This window comes from Urocampus carinirostris, chromosome 11, assembly GCF_059441175.1.
Source record: "Urocampus carinirostris isolate Australia breed hairy pipefish chromosome 11, RoL_Ucar_1.0, whole genome shotgun sequence".
NCBI classification, from domain to species: domain Eukaryota; kingdom Metazoa; phylum Chordata; class Actinopteri; order Syngnathiformes; family Syngnathidae; genus Urocampus; species Urocampus carinirostris.
The window spans coordinates 35,249,809-35,272,471 of record NC_142359.1 but is presented as its reverse complement, the minus strand read 5'-3'; the positions used below and the strand labels follow the sequence as shown (position 1 = coordinate 35,272,471).

Here is a 22,663-nt window from a genome sequence, read left to right as displayed (position 1 = left end):
AATAAAGTTCAAAGGATTCAAATGTTTTTATTGGTACCAGAAAACAAACAAGCTTTTCAAAATCGGTGTCATTTCTTGCCTTCGTTGTTACACGTGGGTGCCTGTGAGATACCATTGTAGGAGGTTGCTATCACCTCAGGGGTGTTTTGGAGAACTACTATGATTGAATTTTGTGTTTATCGTAGCAAAGCCCGTCTTCTCTTCTTTCAGGAATTCTGTCGGCCAACGGTAGTGATTTAAACCGTGCTTGTAAAATGGGGAGCCAAAAAAAGTGTAGTTATAAATATCATACCCGTCAACTTATACTTTCCACCCCGTATTTTATAAATTGTTGATGTCTATGTAAACTTTATAAAACATTTTTTTACAGAATAAAAGAATTATAAATAATTAAATCTTGCCCATTTTGGTTCCAATCTCAGTCATTGCCAGCAGACAACAGCATCATCATAGATTGCAAATATAGATCAAATCTGCGAAACCTGTACAGCTATGTATAATATCTATCTATCCATTTCCTGCACCGCTTATTCTCACTAGGGTTGCAAGCCCATCCCAGCCATATTCGGACAGTGGGCAGAGGACACCCTGAAATGGTTGCCAGCAAGTCTCAGAACACACATAGGCAGACAACCATTCACACAATCATTCATATCAGGGACCATTTGGAGTCCCCAACTAACCTGCCATGCATGTTTTTGGAATGGAGGAAACTGGGTTGCCCATAGGAAATCCACCCTGACACAGGGAGAACATGCAAACTCCCCACCAGGAGGAAGCTGGAATTGAACCCTTGACCTCTGCATCGTGGGGCTGATGCGCTAATCACTCATCCACCGCTACATATAACTAGCAACACTTTTATAAGTACTGCGAGTGATTAAAATATAACCAACAAAGATTCTGAAATTATCGTTTGTGGTGTTTATTCGGGGAATAAAATAAATGTGTTAAAAAAAAAGGTTGTTTTTATTGTGCACAGTATACCTGAGGATAAACAGGTGCCATGCTGTGTTTGTAAGGTTTATTATCACTTAATGAGTGAAATTGCAATCATTAAAGCTGAACAGAGTTTGGAACTTTGTAACACATTATTTCGTTGTTGACTCATTGTTTTTGTCCTGTTTTTATTTTTATGTTCGAAATAAAATTTTCATTCATTCATTCATTCACTCTCTGCCGCAATCTCCTGGCTTATGTTACCATTACAGTGTCAGTTAGTTCGTTTATGGTGCTTGTGCTAGTACATGCATTTGTCAGATACGCTTGAATAGTCTTTATTTTGGTATTGTTTCTTGTGGTTTGGGTCGGCATTTGGACTATATTTGAAGCTGGCCTTTTCTAACTTTCACCAATTTCATGCTACATTAACAAATAAAAAGAAAACAAAAACACGTGGGGATGAGCAAGACGTCACTTTGCAGGAATCCTTACCAGACCCTATTCATGAAACCTACTGGGTTCTGCCCTGAACAGCTTGGCCAAAAGTAAGATAAAAGCAGATAGGCAATGTGGAAAATAAAGCATAAGGGTTGCATTTCAGGTGAATTGGCCGGTCCAAATTGTCCCTAGGTGTGAATGAGCGAATGAGTTGTCTGTCCCTGTGTGCCCTGCGATTGGCTGGCAACCAGTTCAGGGTGTCCCCTGCCCACTGCCCGGAGATGGCTGGGATGGGCTCCAGCACCCCCGCGACCCTAATGAGGATAAGCGGTACGGCTGATGAGATGAGATGGGTTCTTTGGACTAAAATGGGCATTGTTAAAGGTGGTGTCTGTCACTTCAAAATTTGTCTCCTTGCTGACGCCATCTTCTGGCTGAAATTATCATTGCAGCCTCTGTGGCACATGCACATGTGTGTCTCTCAGAATAAAGTCTTCATTTTTATGTTTTTGGGTGTTTGGGTTGGCATTTGTACTGTATTTAAACAGTACTTTTCTTACTTTTACCGTTTTTGTCCTACATAAATGAAAGCACAACCAGCATGCGTGTAAAATCATTCTCCCCACCTCAATGCATGATTTTCATGTCTTTTTGCCTTGTATTAAAATCAATGTTTTATTAATTTTTTTCTACCGAATGACCGTTTTGTGGTACCACTACGAGGGACTAAATATTACACACAGTTCCTTTAACCCTCGTGGCATGCATTTCTTTCTGACACAATACATGTCAGTGGGCACTAATTTAATAGTGTGTTAACTTGGCCCTTTATGAATATCTCATCTCATCAGCTGCACCGCTTATCCTCAGTAGGGTCGCGGGGGTGCTGGAGCCCATCCCATCAATCATCGGGCAGTGGGCAGGGGACACCCTGAACTGGTTGCCAAGCAATCGCAGGGCACACGGGAACAGACAATTCACTCGCTCAGTCACACCTAGGGACAATTTGGACCTGCCAATTCATCTGAAATGCATGTCTTTGGAATGTGGGAGGAAACCGGAGTGCCCGGAGGAAACCCACACAAGCACGGGGAGAACATAAAAACTCCGCACAGTAAGGTCGGGAGCTGGATTTGAACCCACGCAAGAGGTTCCCACGACCTCAGAACTATCCTGCACACGTGCTAACCACTGCGCCGCCGTGCTGCCATTTATGAATATATGTGAATATATTTTTTATTTCCGACAAGTCAAAATGTTCTGTGGCATCAGATCTATCCATACACATATAGTTTTTCTTTATCTATTCCCCCTCCCCTCAGGACAGTATTAGTCCTAAAAGTAACTATAAAGAAAGCGAACAACTGAGTATACATATACATAACATTTTGAGGTGAATATTTCATATGGCCAAACTAGAGCTTTGATTTAGTTAAAAAGTGGTGACATATTTGTTTTCAATACATGTCCATTCTTTTTGACAATAGCAGTTTCCTCAAAAACCTCACATGACAATTTTGCCAGCAAACCACTATTACTTGGGCTTTGGCACCACCAACCCGTGTAAAGGTTGAACACTTAACAAAAACAAAATTACTTCGCCTACAGTGGACTCTTTGACACTGAAGAGAAAAATAGCAAAAGCCCAGGAAATGCATTGAAATAAATCAGGTTTATGTTATGTCACAGATTATGAATTACAACAAGACATGAAAATCTACATAATATGTACCTGCATGCCACAAAGGTTAAGAGAAAAATTACGTCTTTTCAAACTTTTTAAGGACACTGTATACCTCATACCACGCACCCCACCTTTATACCATCTTAATAAAGAAAATATTCCACTTTTTACTTTTTAAGGACGCCCCAAACAATGTACACCACTTAAAAATTTTGGGGAAAAAATTGGATTGACAGGTATGGTATCTGTATTAAAAACAATGCTAAATCTATTGCACCCTGAAATAGGGATTACCACTTGTGAGGCCACTTCTTAAGGTTTCTTATTTTCCTCATGCTGAGGTTTTTGAGTTTTCCCTTGCTCGCATGTTGGTTTAAGATCAGGGGATAGTGTCATTGTAACCTGTGCAGTCCCTTGAGATATCTTGTGATTAAGGGCTATACAAATAAATGTGACTTGACTATGTGTTTTGATTGTCAAAGACAGGTAGCTCCATTAACATAAATTGCGCATTGCTTCACTCGCCGCAAGTTTGCTGTCTATAATGTCCAGCAGCCACTTTTCTGTAAATTCAGTCCCACCAGGCGAGTGCATCAGCCTGTTGGACTCTACGATGAAGTGCAGGTTGATAGGATCGGTTTGCGGTTCCACTTTGGAGACCTCGATCACGAAGTAAACGCCAGCAGCGGTCGGGATCGGAAACTGCGGCGACGGGGTGCTAAAGTTGGCCATGTAATGGTAAGACATCTGGTCCTCCTCTTCAATCCAGTAGAGAAAGTCCAGACTGTAGATCCAGCTTTCATTCAGGTGCCATGTTTGGATAAACTCTGCAATCTGCTCTTTGCCAACTTCCACTGTAAAGTTTTTGGCTGCAACCCAAATCATGCTTTTGTTGTTGTTGTTTAATTTGTTTAGTTATTAGTAATAAGAAAATAGCAGTGACTGAGTCATTTAAAATGTGTGAAAAGCAAACAGGTATCACTTGTTTTCAGCTCGTCGTTGTCGATGACATAATGATTAAGTTTTTGTGTTAAAGGTTCACCACGTGACGTTTCGGTCTAAACTTTAGTTTGAGGCTATTATTAAGACAGAAAAGCTATTGTTACGTATCTATTCTTACAATTCTTTAATAGATTTAGTGCATCGCTAAATTGCAGAAAGATGTAATCCAAGAGGAAAAACAAACCTGAAATGAACCAACCGATTCTCTATGGCACTGGCAGATGCTATGTGCAAATGTGCGACCTTTGAATATTTTAAAATAAAATTGAATTTCATTTTGTGTAGCAACTAAACGCTAATATAAAAATAATTGATATATAACAAACGAGATAGATTCATATTTATACAAAATAAGCGCCGTGTTGACGTCACTTCTTGTTTTCCTGTTTTGAGTTAACGCTAACGTTGCTAAAAGCACGGAACTGAATGCACGTTTTTCGTTTCTTCTAAAAGGTAATTTTCGGAAAAGGTACTTTTTGATATTGTTTTTGTGTCAATGCTTTATCATAAGGTATGACATTTGATTGCGTCGTAGGAATTTGTGATACATTCCAAAACGACAGCGATTGTTAAAATTTAATTGCTTCTCTTAGCATAGTCTTCTTCTCAATAATGTCCACCAGCCACTTATCAGTAAAACGGGTCGTCCCCGGCGTGTGTACCAACCGATGAGACTCCACAACAAAGTGCACATCGACAGGGTCAGTTTGTGGTCTATCTTTCGATACTTGAACGGCGAAGTAGACGCTAGCTGTCCCCTGAATGGGCTTCTGCGCTGACGGACTGCTAAAACGAGCCCGGTAGTGGTAGTAAGTCTGCTGTTCGTCTTCTGTCGAGCAGAGACAGTCAAGACTATAGATCCATGGCGGTTTCAGATCCCATGTTTGAATGTACTCCGCAATCTGCTCTTTGCCAACTTCCACGGTGAAGTCTTGAGCTGTGACCCAGTGGATGCAGTTTTCGGGTAGGTCCCGGTCTCTCTCGCGTAGGATTTTGACAAGTTCGCGTGACTCCGGTGGTAAAATTAGTCGGGGTGGAGGACAATGATCATCCATATTTCAGGTGTTTTCAATTCGTAGTCGAAGGTAAAAACGCTTGTGTTCGCTTGGTCTGTTTCCTTGGTCTGTTTCCTTGACTACCAATTTGACAGGTCCCCCTGTTGGTAGCTATTGTATTGCAACAACAGCCTAATATTCTAACATTGATGTAAAGTTGTAAACTTTTAGTTTGCGTTCTGAATTTTTAATGTACTCTTCCTCTAGTGAGCTGCCAGACGCATGTCGCGGATTAGGACAACTATAGACAGCGTCACAAAGGCAGTAGGAAGCACGGACCTCATCTCCAAGTTCTCGCGTCTCAAGCCTGCCAACACTGCAGTGGCAAGCGCCCAAACTGAAAAAGTTCTGGTCAAAACTGAAAAGGTCAAATCAAATGATAAGGATGTCTCGCTGCCTTCCGAAGCCCCCGTGGGAAATGCAGAAAAGATGGTAAAATATGATGAAAAGAAAGGAGATCAAGTTCCAGAAAATCCATTTGTCGCTCTCAAGAGTTCCGGTTCCACAACTGAACCATCTGTACTCTATTTGTCCGGAAAGAACCCAACTAACATGGACGAGACTTATGAGACTTTAGCTCAGCATATCAACAATTACTTTGGTGCGGCCGTGCAGGAAGATGTATGGGAAAGCAAGGGTCAGCATAAAACTCCAGACCATATAATTACTTTGTCTCCAGTGGCAGCACCCAAGAGTATAGATGGAACTACTGGTTCTTGTCCAGAAGACGACTTCAGCCACCCAAAAACAAATTCTCCGTCTTTGTTGGAACGCACAACACCGTCTGCCCAGGCTCTGTCCAACTCTCCTAAGAAAGGCTTCACCCAATATCTGTCCTACCCTCGACCAAGTGTTCAAGCTTTTGTGGGCAACTACATCACACCTTTGGTTCCTAAATTCCGAGCAGAGGCAAAAGTCCTTGACAAAGACAAGCTCCCTATGGCCAGTAAAGTGGAGGCATCTGTTGAGAAAGCAGCAAGTGATGATCAGAAGTCCGATGCGGCCTCGCAGAAACAACTTTTGGCTCAAAGGGAGAAAGTAATTAAGATGCAATTCTTTTAATGTTTTTTTTTCATTCAAGATTCACAATCTTAACCTGATTTGTTGAGTATCGCTTTGCAGATAATAGCCAGGGTAAGTGTTGACAACAGGACCAAAGGCCTTGTGAAAGGTCTACACAGGGTGAATGATATCCAGCTCCTCACCAGTCGAGTGGAGGAACTTAACTCTCACCTGCAGGAGTTCCCTGAGACGTGCGGCGTGGCCATCAAGGTAAGGACGAATCATAAGGATATGTTTTCATAAAACCTCCTCTGATTTTGCATGGGATGTTCCTGACCAGCCTGTAATAGGTAAAATATTGCCATCAATAGACACTACAGGGAAATATTTTGAAGATTATATTCCTCTTCCCTCATACTTTGGACATTTCGCTGATGATACCATCGTGTAGGAGATGAGTTGGACCTCAGGGATGAGATCAAAAGACTAACCGCATGGTGTTTAGTGAACAACCTGCCACTGAACACCACAAAAATGGAAGACGTTTTCGTAAACAGGGGATGGTGAAATAATGGTCTGTATTTTGCAATAATCTAGTCTTTGCAGCCCTTTGAGACTCCTTGTGATTAAGGGTTATACAAATAAACATGACTTGACTAAACTTCAGGAAGGGCAGAGCAGAACCCCACATTTTACAGGGACGGCGTGAAAAGGGTCCACTCCATCCGATTCCTCGGCGCACAGATCTCCACTGCCTGAAAGTACCTAGGAGAAACAACTTGAAGGAGAAGCTGCTGGTGAAACTTTAAGCGCCACTATAGAGAGCATCCTAACTTACTGCATCATGGTGTTGAACGCAGGATGCTCTGCAGCGGGCTGGAAAGCCCTGAAGAAGATTATAAACACGACCCGAAAGATAACTGACTGCCCAGCCTGGAGGACATTGAATCAATGAATGATAACTTTTATTTCGAACATTAAAATAAAAACAGGACAAAAACAATGAGTCAACAACAAAATAATGTCACATAACATGTTCGAAAAGGGGTAGTCAGAAGCAGATGCTTATTTTCCCTACCCCTTTATCTACCTTATTAATTATGGATACACTTATTACATAGGTCAGATATCAATAATTATAATAATTACAATAATCACATATTTTATACTCTAATCTTCGTAATACCCTTCCCTCAACGGCATAATGTGCTTAGTTACCAAATGTCACTGCGGCACCAATGATAATAACAGCAATAAAAATAAACATAATATTTATAATAACAGTTCTGATATAATAATAGCAACAATAACAACAAGTTAACCACAGTTTTAAACGCAGTATTTCCAATCTCCCTCATTTCCCATTTTCTTCATCGCTGTATTTCGCCAGTAATGCTTTTTTGTATTTAAATTTGAACACATGGATAGTTGGACATTGTTTAATCTCATCTTGTAAATTATTCCAAAGTTTGACTACACACACATACTTTTCCTGGTTGTTCTCACCTTTTGGGATTTTGAATTCACTACAGCCCCTCAAGTTATAATTTCCTTCTTTCCGAGTGAATAATTTTTGTATGTTTTCTGGCACTATGTTGACCTTAAATAACAGTTGTGAAGTGAACATTTTTATTAAATCATCCAATTTTAATAATTTGGACTGCATGAATAAAATATTGGTATGATCCTGATATCCTACCCTGTGTATGGTTCTTATTGCACGTTTTTGAAGGATATAAAGGGGCTGTAGTGAACTTTTGTAATTATTAACCCAGACTTCTGCACAATATGTTAAATATGGCAGAACTAGAGAACAATATAATAAATACAATGCATTATAATTTAAAATAAATTTGGCTTTATTATTTTTGAAATGCTTTTAGATACCTTAGTTTGTATGTGTCTGATGTGTGTTTTCCAACTTAATTCATTGTCTATTATGACCCCTAAAAACTTTCTGATACAATGTCTATTGCAACACCATCCATTTTTACTTCTAAATCTTGATTTGCCTTGCGATTACCACAGAATATTACTTTGGTTTTTTTTAAATTTAAAGATTATTTATATCCATCCATACTTTCAGGATAATTAGTTCATGATTAATACAGGTTACCAAATCAATATAGTTATCATTTGAATAGAAAATGTTAGTGTCGTCTGCAAATATTACTATTTTCAATAGTTGTGAAACATTAAAAATATCGTAATATATAAATTAAATAACTTTGGTCCCAGGATAGAACCCTGTGGTACTCCACAACAGATGTCCAAGTATTCAGATGACAACCCTCCCATTTTTACATATTGCTTCCTCCCCGTCAAATAACATTGCCAGCTCTAGCTACCTCAGCAGAGCTCAACACATCCTGAAGACTCATCACACCCCAGTAACCATCTTTCCCAACTTCCACCATCAGGCTGGAGCTTCAGATCTCACAAGGCCCGAACAAACAGACTGAGGGATAGCTTTATCCCCAAAGTCATCAACACATTGAACCACAGTCGTGAAACACAGTTTTAAAGTACAAAGTCCCTGTGCTAATAGCAAAACCCCGGTTTTTGAGTGCAATAATCCGGTTATGTACAATTTTTTAGATGTTCTTGATTCTAAAACCGCTGTGCAGAAAAATTATTATATTTGCAGAATAGCTATTTAATTGCAGAGTAAGTATTTTATGTATGTACCCTTAAATGTTTTTATATTGTACACTTTACTTATTTACATTTCATTTTTTAAAATTTGTGCATTCGAAGATTTTTCTCTTGTCACGTTGACTTTTTACAATTTTAAGTGCAACATCCCAGTTGTGTAGTTTTTATTTCAGATGTAAATACTTTATATTAGAAGTGACCACATTATATATATATATATATTTGTATTCATTTGTATTGCATTTTTGCAAAATGGAGTGCAACCGTAATATCCTTGTAGAAATACAATGACAATAAACATGATTCTAATTCGTTACAATACAATTCAAAAATATTCCTAAGCAAGAAGCAATAAATACAAGAAGAGAGTGCAATATTATTAACACTGGTGTAAGAAAACAACTTTGGGTGGTTGATTCCAATCTGTTTATGTTGGTTTTCCAGGAGAAAGCTATTCCATGCCTGCTGCGTTTGCGGCTGGCCACAGACCTCCCCTTCCAGGCTGCAGTGAGAGAATCACTTGCTCTGGTTGGCTACACAGAACCGGTGAAAGGAAGAGGAATCCGGGTGCTTTCTATTGATGGAGGAGGGACAAGGTATGACAAACAGTACAAATTAATTCCCTTCAGAATGTTATTTTGTTCATTTGTTGCTTTTTTAATACAGAGGATTACTGGCTCTGCAGACGCTCCTCAAACTGCAAAACTTGACTGGGAAAGGAGTGCACCAGCTCTTCGACTATATCTGCGGAGTCAGCACCGGTATTGCGATTAAGTCTCGATCTTTGAAATATCTTGCTTTTGTAAGATTCACTTTTCTTTTTTTTAGGTGCCATCCTGGCTTTCATGCTAGGCATTTTGCAAATCCCCCTGGAGGAATGCGAGATGATGTACCGGAAGTTGGGCTCCGACGTCTTTAAGCAGAATGTCATCGTTGGGGCAGTCAAAATGGGTTGGAGCCATGCTTTCTACAACAGTGAAATTTGGGAAAACATCTTAAAGTTAGCTCCTAATATCTTGCATTTAATTGGGGGGGAATGCGTGTTTTACTCAAATTCAGAGCTGTCCTGTCTTAATTAATTGTGTTTTTCCTAGGGAACGCATGGGTGAGAGGCGCATGATAGAAAGTGCCAGAGATCCAAACTGTCCAAAAGTAAGTCACACTCTCAAATGTAGTTTCAGTGCTACTTTTAATCTTGTATTTCCTTGTGCTTGATTTAAAAATATGTGCACTTTCTATTAAGCAATCCGCTAAACTTACATTTCTACAATGCCCTTCATATTAACACTGACATCCCCAGTGTGCAATATTTGACCATTATATGGCACTGCTGTCCATCCATCCATTCATTTTATGCACCGCTTATCCTCAGTAGGGTCGCGGGGGTGCTGGAGCCCATCCCAGCTATCTTTGGGTAATGGGGCAGTGCGGTTGCCAGCCAGTTGTAGGGCACACTGAGACAGACAACTTTTACACCTAGGGACAATTTGGCCTGGTCAATTACCCTGACATGCATATTTTTGGAATGTGGGATGAAACCGGAGTACTTGGAGGAAACACATGCAAGCACAGGGAGAACATGCAAACTCTGCGCAGGAAGGCTGGTAGCTGAATTCGAACGCATGACCTGAGAACTGTGCCGCAGACGCGCTAACCGCTCAGCTGCCTTGACCCCCCCCACTTTTGTCTAATGCAAACGAAAAACAGTGCCACAGCAAGCTGCAGAATGACAGACAAACAATGTGGCAAATAGTAGGTGGGATCCCATTATTTGAAAGAAACCCAAATTTTGATACCTATGTTTTACTTTGCAAAAATCAACATTGATGTGATAAATCCTGCATTTTTTTTACCGACAGTTTTTTTCTACTTCGAGAAGGCACTAAATATTACACACTTTCCCTTTAAGGCAAAAACTAATTTCTCCCACATTAGCATTTCCTCTCAATAATAAAAGTTTCATTCAGGTAAATTGTAATAGCGTAGTAGATTACGACAAGAAACCTCAAATTTTTGAAGTACAAACATTCTTTCACTTTTTTTGTTCGATGTCAGTGAACAAAATGCTTTAAAGAACCACGTAAAATGTAATGAAGAAACGTTCATTTCAACCTACAATCACCTCTCGGTTTGCACAAGATGGCGCCAAAGTACTTATTTGAGTTGGGTTGCATTGTATCCTTTAACCACTAGGGGTCATATGGGCACCATTTCCTGTGGTGTGTCTTGGACAAGTACTGCCTGGTGGCGCCCACCCCTCTCCAGAGTACATAAATAAATGAAAAAAAATAATTCAGTATCCTGTTTTCCACCAGGTGTCTGCAGTAAGCACTTTGGTGAACAGGGGCCTTCCTCTGAAGGCTTTTGTTTTCAGAAACTACAGGCTGATGCCAGGAGTGAGGTCTCATTACCTTGGAGACTGCAAATACAAAATGTGGCAAGCACTCAGGGCGTCGTCTGCAGCGCCAGGGTACTTCCAGGAATATGTCCTTGGAAAAGATCTTCATCAGGTATGACAAGAACTTGGATAGGTTTAGAAAAGTATCAAAAGTCTGAATTATTGATAAGATGACATTTCAAATGTATCCGAAAACAATTTAACTTAGCGCAATGTGAGGTGTATGCAAATTTATATTAGAATCTCTTGCTTAACATATTCAAGTGTATCTCTGAGGTTGACCTGAATCATTAACTGTTTGATCTGATTGTCTGATGAGGCTGAAACAAATCTCTTGACCATGCAAAAAATGTCCTTAATGTGAATGTATTGATAATACCAATAATGTAATATCAAAGTCAAGTCAAGTCATGTTTATTTGTATGGCCCTTAATCAGAAAAAGTCTCAAAGGGCTGCATTTACTAACCATTATGCCTTGTCTCAATATTCAAAGCAGCACCTGCTTTCAAAAGGCCAATTTCCGCTATTCCAGCACCCTGAAGTGTTTAGGTTGAACATGCATTTTGAAATTCATAAGGCATGATCCGGCCCTTCTTCTTTTAAGATGCACGCTTAAGCCCGTCATCCATTCTTTGTTTTGGGTTACTTGTTCATTTTATGATGCTCAATGTGTGTATGTATTGAAAATAGTATCTCAGAGTGTTGCAAATTTCTCATTCTGATTTTTTTTTTTTTTTTTTTTTTTAATTTTTTTTTTTTCTTTCAAAAAATGCATTCAATTGATGTACAGACGCTGCCCTACTTACGGATGATATGTTCCGGATGATCTTTTGTAAGTTGAATTTGTTCCTAAGTTGCTTCAGTGCTATATTTTGTATGGAATGTATGTTTAAGGTTTGTATAAATATGTTTAAGGCTTGTAAAAGTAACCTTTTTTTGTTTTGTCCTAAAAAGTAAACATTTAATAAAATAATATTCTCAATAAAGATAAATAAAGTTAAGTTTCAGTTACTTTTGGAAGATGAGCTTCAAGAGTAAGGCGACTTCCTTCTCCGTGGTAAAAAGTGGCCGAAAAAAAGTGATCCAACCATTTTCTCAACAGCATCAAGCTTTGTTATTCCACTTTCATTTCAAAAGAAATGGCTCGCCTCTTCTTTACACACCTTACACCACCCATATAGAATGGATGTACAAGATATTAAACATTAAAAATGTCAAAGTTCTTAGCGCGCAGAGAGATACAGTAAAGAATGTTTACACACATACTAGGAAGAGGAAGCGGATTTCTTCTTCAGGGTGGATGCTGGGAGACCTCTCACAGCGCTACACGCCGGTAGCGGCAGAAAGACACGCTACAATACTGTCCTGTACTCAGAAAAAGGTGCACAACACAAAATCCAACTTCCAGCAATGTCCGAATAGTTTTCAAAATCCCGAAAAAAATGTTTGCATCTGCCTTTTTTCGTAACTCGAATGTTCGTAAGTAGGGGAGCGTCTGTAAGATGTGATAAACACTCAATTTTGACAGTAATTGTTTTCTTCAGTCACCAATCATCATATTTCCCCAAAAGGGACTAAAACTTATAAAGAAAGGAAAGAGCCTTCACTTATAAAACTTGTGATTTTATGTTGAAACATATGTCATAGTGGTACACAGATATTGAATCTGCAATCGGAATTCTCATGACCCCTCTTCTTTCTGCTCTGTTTGACTAAAATAAGTTAGAAGCTTTGGAAAGATTGTGTCTATGTGTTATGCGTCACATTCCACATGGTGCTGATTCAAAGTTCATTGACTATTTCTGCAGCCACAACCACCCACCCCTTTTCCAACCGGACATACTGTATAAAGTCCATACTTCTGTCTGACCCCAAGGATTCTAATTTAAGTATATAAACTGGAAATACACACATTTGAAGTGAGATTTTGTTGTTGTTATTTTCCCCCTCTCCCTGTTGGCATGGTTAAGGTCTAGCAAGGAAGTAGGCTGTTGATTTAAACTAAAATTCAGTTCCCAAATGTCTTTTGCTCTTACAGGATGGAGGCCTTCTGCTTAACAATCCCACCGCGCTGGCCATACATGAATGTAAGTGCCTCTGGCCCAACACACCACTGCAGTGCGTGCTCTCCCTAGGCACTGGACGACACGAGGTGGCAGGAAAGAATGGCACAACATACACCAGTCTCAAAACCAAGCTCACAAACGTCATAAGCAGTGCCACGGATACTGAAGGTACAGTAGGTTGGGACTATTCATTTATTTTTCCAAGTGAAATGGCCTGAATTTCTTTTCTTGTGAAAAATATGCTGCTAATTATGGCATGCAATACAGTCATGAAAACGTTTGGGCACCCATGATCATTTTAAAGATTTTGTTTCATAAATCATTGGTTGTTTGGACCCGCGACCCTACTGAGAATAAGAGTTGCTGATAATGGGTGAACGGATTGTTGTTTTGATCAGCAATTTCGGTTAAATGTCATAGCAGTTAAACACTGTGATATTTGAAAAGTGAAATTAGGTGTATAGAGAGGAAATAGAAACACCCAGGCACGGATCTAGTTAAGGCCCTTAATGATATTTATAGGTAGTGTTTAGAGGCTGTTATTTCTGAAAAAGGAGATTCCACTTAATGTGGATGTCATTTTTCTGTTGGGATTCCTAAATATAGGGACCTGCCTACTTTTTTTCAAGTAATTAATGCGTACTTCCTGTCAAACCTATAAACGTAATTACACTGTATCTGCTTTATGAAAGACTTAAATTACTACTCCATAAGAACCATTGATTTAAAGCAACATCTTGACAATTATCAAATGTGCCCAATCTTTTTGAAATAGCGTTGACAACATATTCACCAAATTATAATTTTCTGCAATATCGTTATTCTTTTTGCCGAATTAACTAGTTTTTGGGACAAATCTCGGTTTTACTTTCATAACCTAATGGGTACCAACTGCTTATAGATGACTTTTAATATAAGATAAGTCACAATTATTTTAGTATTTATTACATGTGGAACATTTTTAAGGCAGTATTTTAGTAACAAAATACAATTCAGAGGTATTACTAAAAGCTACTGTTGTCCGCTCACCTGAATTTGTGCATCTTCGGGGTTACGTACATTCATCAGACGTGGAATTAGAGCTGCACGATTTAGAGGAAGAACCTACCCGGAATTGCGATTTCTAAAAAAAATAAAAAAGGACATTTTCCGTGCTAGTTTTGTTTTTGGGGAGAACCTAAACTTTGTGACATGCAAACTTACCTCGAGATGACTTTGTTACCGACTGAGAGTATACGACTAACAAAATAACTATAGATCTAAAAATAAAAACTTAATTCCTGTTGAATAAATGGACTTTATTGTCATCATACAAAAGCACAATAAAATTGGAGGGATTCTCCTTTCACTGCAAAAAAAATGATTTAGAAAGGAGCTGCATCTGGTTACCGCAACTTTAGCAAGGTCTCCGGCGCTATCTGTGATCCTTAAAATACAAGAGTCACGAATGTAGATGTTTCCTATGAATTGTAGCTCCAGGTCATCAAGCTCATGGGTAACTGATCTGGCGATGGTGACTAACTATGTTGGCAGTGGTGGCTTAGGAGTTGTTAGGTCACTATTCTGATGCCAAGCTGCTAAAGCTACGTGCTGTCGCGCTTGTTTTGGTGGCTATTTGTGTAAAGGCTGTTAGACTGACAGCTTACACTAGCCTATCATAGTTGCACACACACTGAATGCAAACTTTGCCTAGACTTTATTAACTAGTGCCTTTAAAATGTGCCTCTGATTGGCTGGCCTTGTTAAAACCCTAACTCTGACAATTCTTGTTGGACAAACACTTTCACTCAAATAGCAAACTGGAGCTATAAATCCTTGAAAAAAACGCACTGTCTTACGATGACACAATGGCACCACGTCACATCGATTAGATTTTGGTTGTTGAAAGCCGAAAAAAGCAACAAGAATAATCAACTTTTAAAAACAGTGAAAATAAGTTGTAAAATATAATGGAAAATAAAAAAAAAACTTCTTTGTGGCATGGGGATGTTTCACATTTGGCACTATCAAACTGACAGAAGTTTGATCTCATTACGGTGTCCCACCTGCTTTTAGCTCCTGAGTTGATCCTTGCAGAGGATAAACAATATGTGATAATTTCACACTAGCAGGTTAAGCTAGCGGAATGAACAGGAAAGCTATGTTGGAGTTTTACATATCCAAGTTTTATTTGTATTTACAGTTCAAGTTGGTGTCACTGCCATAAAGTAAAACACTTGTTTCCTGTATATATATTCTTTCAGAAGTGCACACCATGCTGGACGCCCTCCTCCCTGCAGACACCTACTTCCGCTTCAACCCCTACATGAGCAAAGATGTACCGCTGAACGAGAGCCGCGTGGAAAAATTAAATTTCCTTATGGGCGAGGGCGAGCGCTACCTGGAGCTGAATGACGCTAAACTGCGCAAGGCTGCAGGCGTGCTCACCCGCGAGAAGGGAAACATACAGAAACTGGCTGAGTGGGCCAAACTCAAGGCTGACATGTATGAAGGACTCCCTTTCACCTCCAAACTCTAGTTTCAGTAAGAAGGATGGCCCAGAGAGCAGTTAATGTACATAGTAGTAGCATAAGAGAAGATTTTAGAACATGATCCACTTTAAGAAAATATTTAGGCTTAATTCTGGCCACTAGCCAAAATAACCTTTCACATTTACACTAGAGGTTGAACGATTATTGGGCGGGCCGATTATTCGCACCAATATTTGGCCATTTGACTAATTTAGGTGTCTGCATTTTTATTCATTTGACGGATCCATTAAATATATTTAAAACTAAGTTATTTAGGTCAGATGCAGCAGAGCCTCCCTATCCTTCTCACCTCCTCCCTCTCCTCAAACATTACCCAACCCGCGCCTTCTGCATGTGTGTGATTAAGAGTTAGCTTAAGAGTGTAGTAAATTTGTTTTAGAGAAGTGAGTTCAGGTGGATGCTGATATATTAGCTCTTATCATGACATTAGTTTGTGTGTGTTTGTGATCAAAAGAGCTTAAAAAGTACACCAAAGTGGAAGGTTGAATGATTAGCTGTTAGCATAACATTAGTTTGTTAAATTGGCTCTAAAACAGGATTGCCCACACTTTTCGATTTTCTAGCTTCGTTGAAATTTCGATTCACCTTTTGTTTTAAGTTAATATGAGTTATGTTGGTTGTGATGAAATTAATGTAAAAAGTGTAGAGCTAGACTATTATTGTTTTTTTATTTGAATTCATAACTGCAGTAGCTCAGGAGGTAGAGCGCTCGTCTTGGGATCAAGGGATCCCAGTTCGAATCCCGGCTTGTCCGTGTTACATGTCAAAGTGTCCTTGGGTAAGACACTGAACCCCAAATACCCCCAATAAGCAGGTTAGCGTCTTACATGGCTGCAATACAAGGCTGCTATTGGGAAATGTGAAGCACACTGTAAAGCGCTTTGGGAAGTCATTGACTTGAAAAGCGCCATATAAATGCAGATCATTTCATTTCATAACAATTATTCTTTGTTTCTTGTATTAACAAAGATTTCTTACGGCAATTTTAAGCCTTTACGGCAAATGAATATCGGCTCCAAATATCAGTAACTGGCCTCCTCGTCATACTAATAATCGGTATATGTATCTGCCCTGAAAAACCCATATTGATTTATCCTTAATTTACACATTAACTGTGTTAAGCTTTAGGATGCAGGTGTAATCTTCATTGATGTGTTATGATAAAAAGTCTGGCCCTATGATGTATGTATAATATTTTAAAGCCGTAAATATGAATGGAATTGTGACTTGACACCTTTGTGTTTGCACGCTTCAAACACTAACTGGTTTGAAAAGACCTTATTAAGTTGTTCATGGACCTCATGTCAATATTTGATGTGCTGTTTATTTGAAATCTAACTTGAATTTTTAGGTTTTTTTTTTTTTGCTCATAGGAACCATTTTAGAATGTGGAATTTTGCAAACAGTTGATAGTTTTAGTTTTGACGATAACATCAGTCCTCCGTGTCTCCTATTAGCAGAAATGCACATAAGTGGTAAGTCAGTGTGAATGCGCTATTACAATCATTAACATATTATAATTTTAAATGATCCAATTCCAAATTTAGTAGTGAAATTTGTTGGGGAAAAAACATTATTACTATGCTTTCAGCTTCTCTAACTTTAAAAACCAAACCAAAATTATGTGCACCACTGCTTACATCTCACCCACAATTTGCTTATATACATCTGATCCAAGGCTTTGTTCTATAAAGCATTAACTCACAGATTCACTTGTTTTGACTCTACTCACTTTGGTTAAGTAAACCCCTTTGTTTGGGATAGAATACCTACTAATTAAAATTCAATTATCAGTTGTCTGAGTCTTGAGTAGAACTATAAAAGTGTCTATTACAGCAGTGTTTCTCAACTGCTGTGTTTGGACCCAAAAAAGGATTGCGGACCCATTTTGAAAATAATGCTTTGAACAGAAAGCAGAGTCAAACACACTCCCTTACAGTAGAGTGATTTTATATATTTATGTATATATATATATATATATATATATATATATAGTGTGTGTGTATGTATAAAAATATACCTGCTCGATCTTCCTGCTTAGTCAATCACCACCACTCCAAATGCTTTTGAAAGGAACTCCATCTCATTTTATTGTGATTTTGTTGGTTGTCTTTTGTTTTCTTCCTATTAAAATGGATACCAAGAAAGTTTGGTGAAAAGTGGAAAAACATCGATTGAGTAGAAGGAAATGTTTGCAAAATACAAAAGTGGTGTATGAGAACCGTTAAAGCAGCGGCTGAAGGTACTGTAAATTGTTTACAAATGATATGTAGTTAGCTTTTTACCAGTACTGTATATTAATCTTTACATAATTTAATGATTATCAATGTCAGGGTACAAGTCTTATTAATATTTTGAAGTTCTTTTAGTCCAGTACGAGGCTATTTTAAAGCAGTTTTAAGGCTTCGCTTTTTTGAGATTTAGGCTTGTATGGCCAGTATATACTGTACTTGAAGCCGTTTTGGTTTTGCTTGTCATTTTGTTTTTTGGGGTAAAAAGGTACAAATATTTTCCTCTTTCTGCATTGAAGTGCAAAAACCTTTCATCTGATAAATTGGAGAAGTTGATTTTTTTTCTTGATTTAGATCGCAGCTTGTTATTAGGGTTGGAGGGTGTACCCTCAAGTCGGACTAGTTGAGTAGCACAGAGGTATGTGCCAATACTGCATATAATACACAATGTCGCACAATTTGTGTAAAATTCCACATTTTTTTAACAGGCCAAGCGAAGTCCCAATCATTTAAGCACTGCCATTCAGGCCTATGCAGGAAGTTAAAATCCAAAGGGAGATTCAGGGTTTGTATGTGTGCTTGAAACCTGGGAAATACTTGAATTTAATTGTGTTTTTAGGGTGAGGAAAATGCTTGAAATTCTCGACACGTTTCTTAGCAGTCTGACTCGACAGAGCACACATTAAACTAAGGGGGGAAAAAAGATGAAATAATAAAGTCGGCTAAAACACAGAAGCTGTGATGGCAGTGCTTTGTATGGCGTTGCCATCCAAAGTGTCATCGCCTTCTACAGGTGCATTAGGAAAGATCATCAGAACACGTAAATCACTGGGATAGCTCGGAGTTTGCAGTTTTATTTAAGGATGGCTCGAAAAATAAAGATAAAAACTATGTTGTGTGGATTTGTTAAGTGCACAGAATAGATCCATTTCTTAACAGTGAGAGTCAGTTCTCTCCACTCAGGGAGATGCCTAACTTAACTGTTTTTTCTTTTGCCAACCGTTTGCTAAATGCTGCTCCTAAGCATGGCACTATGAAATGTGTATTAGAGCCAGGATTCTGTATCAATTATATTCATTAAAGCCCATGTTAAAAGTAAGGTAGCATTCCTAGTGACACCTATATTCACACATGTATTGTTAAGATCCACAAATATATTCACAATTTCCCCAATATCTAAATATCATATGTCTTGATAAATGTAGAGCAAAGATTAAAAATCAAATATGTAAATCACAGATATATTTGTACCTCGGCAAAATACATGATTCACACCAGATTTTTTTCAATCAATGATACTGGAAAATTGGCCTGGAAGTTGCTTATAAATGAATTGATCCATAAAAAAGGTGGTATGGCTGTGGTCAACTAGTTGGCCTTACTGGGCTTTGTTTATATTACAAGGCGTGACAAAGTTACACAGGCACACATTCTTCCTTTCGTAGTGGTGCGAAGTGGCAGGAGCTGTCTTTCCCTCCCACGCTTTTTGCTTGGAGTGAAAAGGGGAAAAAAAGCATGGCAGAATTGTCTCATGTCGTTTCCTAGCAACTGCAACACTTTGTTTTATCAATGTGCAATATGTGCTTCATTTGGCCTTAACTACTTAGTTTTCAGCAACAAAATAAAAAGTGTACCACTTTTAATTAATATTTCAAACCGAAAACAAAAATGCTGAGTAGATTTTGACATTATTTGAGGTGAAAAGGGGCAGCACGGCAGCGCAGTGGTTAGCGCATGTATGGCACAGTTCTGAGGTCATGAGATTGAACCTCCTGTGTGGAGTTTGCATGTTCTACCTGTGCTTGCGTGGGTTAATTGGCCGGTCCAAATTGTCCCTAGGTGTGAAGGAGCGAGCGAATTGTCTGTCTCTGCCTGCCCTGCGACTGGCTGGCAACCAGTTGAGGGTGTCCCTTGTCCACTGCCTGAAGATCGCTGGAATGGGCTCCAGCACCCCGGCGACCCTACTGAGGATAAGCGGTGCAGATAATGGATGGATGTTCGAAAAGGGGTAGTAGGAAACAGATGCTTATTTTCCCTACCCCTTCATGAAATAAAATAAAATGATCTACATTTATATAGCGCTTTTGAAGTCAATGACTTCCCAAAGCGCTTTACAATGTGCTCCATATTTCCCAATAGCGGCCTTGCAGCCATGTAAGGCGCTAACCTGCTTATTGGGGGTATTAGGGGTTCAGTGTCTTACCCAAGGACACTTCGACATGTAACACAGACGGGCCGGGATCCGAACTAGGATCCCTTGATCCCAAGACGAGCGCTCTACCTCCTAAGCTACTGCTGCCCCTTCATCTTCCCTATTAATTGCATTTTATAGATAGCTCCGCTTTTATGTCTAAATATAAGGATAATGGATGGATGGATGGATGGATTTTTGGGGGGGACAAAGCAACACCATATATTTTAGAACAAAATTAAAAAAAAAAATGCCAAACCCACCTTCTAGACAAAAGCTTATTCTTCAGCACATGACTTCCCGCAGTTACCTCAGAGTGTTGAGGCTCAATTTGATCGTCATTTTTTCCCTAAATATTGGTTTCAAAAAAGGATTTGAGGAAAGTTATTTGTAAAACTCACAAAATACTGCAAACGAGGGTACCATCATATTTGGCATTAGTGCAGACGGCCCAGCGCGAAGAGAGGGAATACACGCACTGTGCTTGTAGCCCCGCCCATTCCTACCGCTCGCCTAATCAAATTGTTCTGGTTACTTTGATAGAGATTTGGGTTATTTACGGTTTATTTTCTGGCTTTTCATTATAAAGTGCCTCAACAATGAACAGAGATTGTTGAATGAGCTTCCTTTTAGAGAACTGTTTGGCAATTTACATCCAAAACAGGGTTTGATTTTGCGACACCATGACTGTAAATTGTAGTGGAACAGTGCCCTGTAAATTGTATAGTGCAGTACTTTCAGCCCTTTTTTGAACCAAGGTACACTTTTCTTTATAAAAAGGTTCCGAGGCACACCGTCCGTCGAAAATGTTGGAAAATAAAGTAATGTCAAATATTTCACTGTACTGTACTGAGCAAATAATTAGTACATAAAAAAAAGAAAATAATACTTAAAATAAAAAAGAATGATGTGCTTTATTTATGTTTTTATTTTTTACAGTGCAATCTTATACCGCTTTGTTGAACAAATTAAGTCATTAAATGTACTGTGCTTCCTCATGAGCAGATAATTAATATATTAAATAGTGTATAAAAAGTATATACAAATCTACTGCCACCTACCGATATGGATGGCTATTACAGTTTCTTGTCTGAAGGTAGCACAAATAGTGAATAATGGGCTGATTTTTTTGGGAATGATAAAATTGGGCAAATTCCAGCAGCACACTAGACAAGGTCTCACGGCACACTAGTTGAAAAACACTGGTATGGTGGATTAGTCTATATTGTTCTGGGTTGTCTCGACTGTGCATGTACTACATTTGATTTTGCTTGTAGCCGTGCGGCTTTTAATTGCGTAGGTTCTATTTTAATTCCAAGCCAGATGTACCATGTATCACTAGCAACCCATAGGTTCCAGACCCCTGCCGTAGGATCTTGGTACAAGTTCATTTGCTCACAAAGGAAACATTCTGTATAAACAGTAACAATTCTAAAACAGGTGTCTGTTCGTTGTCAAGTAGGACCAACTCCGGAAAAATAAAATGAAAGTTTACATTGGCATCTTGTAAATGATGAGTTTGATTGCGAGAGGTAGGTTGAGATTAGGAGTGGGAATGTGTCGAAAAGGAGACGAAACAACCCTGTCAGCACATCAGCAGAGGAGTTTGGCACGGTAGTGTTGCCCAACATATTTCTTGTCTGCACACACACACACACACACACACACACACACACACACACACACACACACACCTGCATACACACAAAAACAACTTTATTTGATAGTGTCTGGGCTCTTCCCTAGAGATAGGGTGAGAAAATCGGCCATCCGGGAAGCAGTCTGAGCAGAGCTGCCGCTTCTTCGCATTGAGAGGAGTCAGTTGAGGTTGCTCGACTACCTGGTCTAGACACCCCCAGGACGCCTGCCTATGTATGTAACCTGGCCTGGGAACACCTCAGGGTCCTGCTGGATGAGCTCGACGAAGTGGCTGGGGGTAGGGTCGTCTGGACTTCCATGCTGAGGATTCCACCCCCACGACCTGACCACAGATAGGCATGACTAAATGGACCGATGGATATTTTTTGGGCTATTCAATGTGATTGTCATAAGAACACAACATTTGCCCATTCTACTACAATGCTTCGGCACAAACCTTCATATCATTGATCATTACCTAACAATCATTTATAAATTTGATTAAATATGGTGATTAACCAAAGGAAGAGGTGTCATGGTGATTTTTGTTGTTTGAAAATATGTTTTTGAAAATTCCACCTTTTGTTTACATGCATACATACAGTAGAAACACTCAAAGTTACATGAAATGAGATAATAATATGGCATGATGTTTTAGTATGGATGACCTGATCTATGGGATTATTATCAAATCGGATCCATGTCAAAGTAGCAGGAATAGGATTGTTTTGTTTTTATCACCCAAAAACAAAGTTGTAATCCAGGAACCCAAATAATGAATATGCCTAAATCCACATTCATTCACGTTCATTCTCATTCAGACGCGATT

At 39.1% G+C, this 22,663-nt stretch overlaps 3 protein-coding genes across 6 annotated transcripts; 1 reads left to right on the top strand and 2 right to left on the bottom strand.

Annotated features, from left to right (window-relative positions):
- Window positions 1–3,559: 3,559 nt before the first annotated feature.
- LOC148357198 (A-kinase anchor protein 14-like) lies at window positions 3,560–3,949 on the bottom strand. The gene has a single exon (XM_088347531.1). It carries the CDS (start codon window positions 3,947–3,949, stop codon window positions 3,560–3,562), a length of 390 nt encoding a protein of 129 aa, XP_088203657.1.
- Window positions 3,950–4,193: 244 nt separating this feature from the next.
- pnpla8 (patatin-like phospholipase domain containing 8) lies at window positions 4,194–17,569 on the top strand. 4 transcript variants are annotated; one of them, XM_088348573.1, is made up of 10 exons: window positions 4,194–4,302; window positions 5,329–6,159; window positions 6,244–6,393; window positions 9,223–9,374; window positions 9,445–9,539; window positions 9,607–9,778; window positions 9,873–9,930; window positions 11,094–11,288; window positions 13,216–13,411; window positions 15,487–17,569. In XM_088348573.1, exons 2-10 carry the CDS (start codon window positions 5,344–5,346, stop codon window positions 15,759–15,761), a joined length of 2,109 nt encoding a protein of 702 aa, XP_088204699.1. In that variant the 5' UTR covers window positions 4,194–4,302; window positions 5,329–5,343; the 3' UTR covers window positions 15,762–17,569. The 4 variants fall into 4 exon arrangements, with proteins under 4 accessions (XP_088204699.1, XP_088204696.1, XP_088204698.1 ...); XM_088348570.1 differs by having other exon boundaries at window positions 4,222–4,519; XM_088348572.1 differs by having other exon boundaries at window positions 4,222–4,767.
- Window positions 4,636–5,121, bottom strand: LOC148357197 (A-kinase anchor protein 14-like). The gene has a single exon (XM_088347526.1). It carries the CDS (start codon window positions 5,119–5,121, stop codon window positions 4,636–4,638), a length of 486 nt encoding a protein of 161 aa, XP_088203652.1.
- Window positions 17,570–22,663: the final 5,094 nt, after the last annotated feature.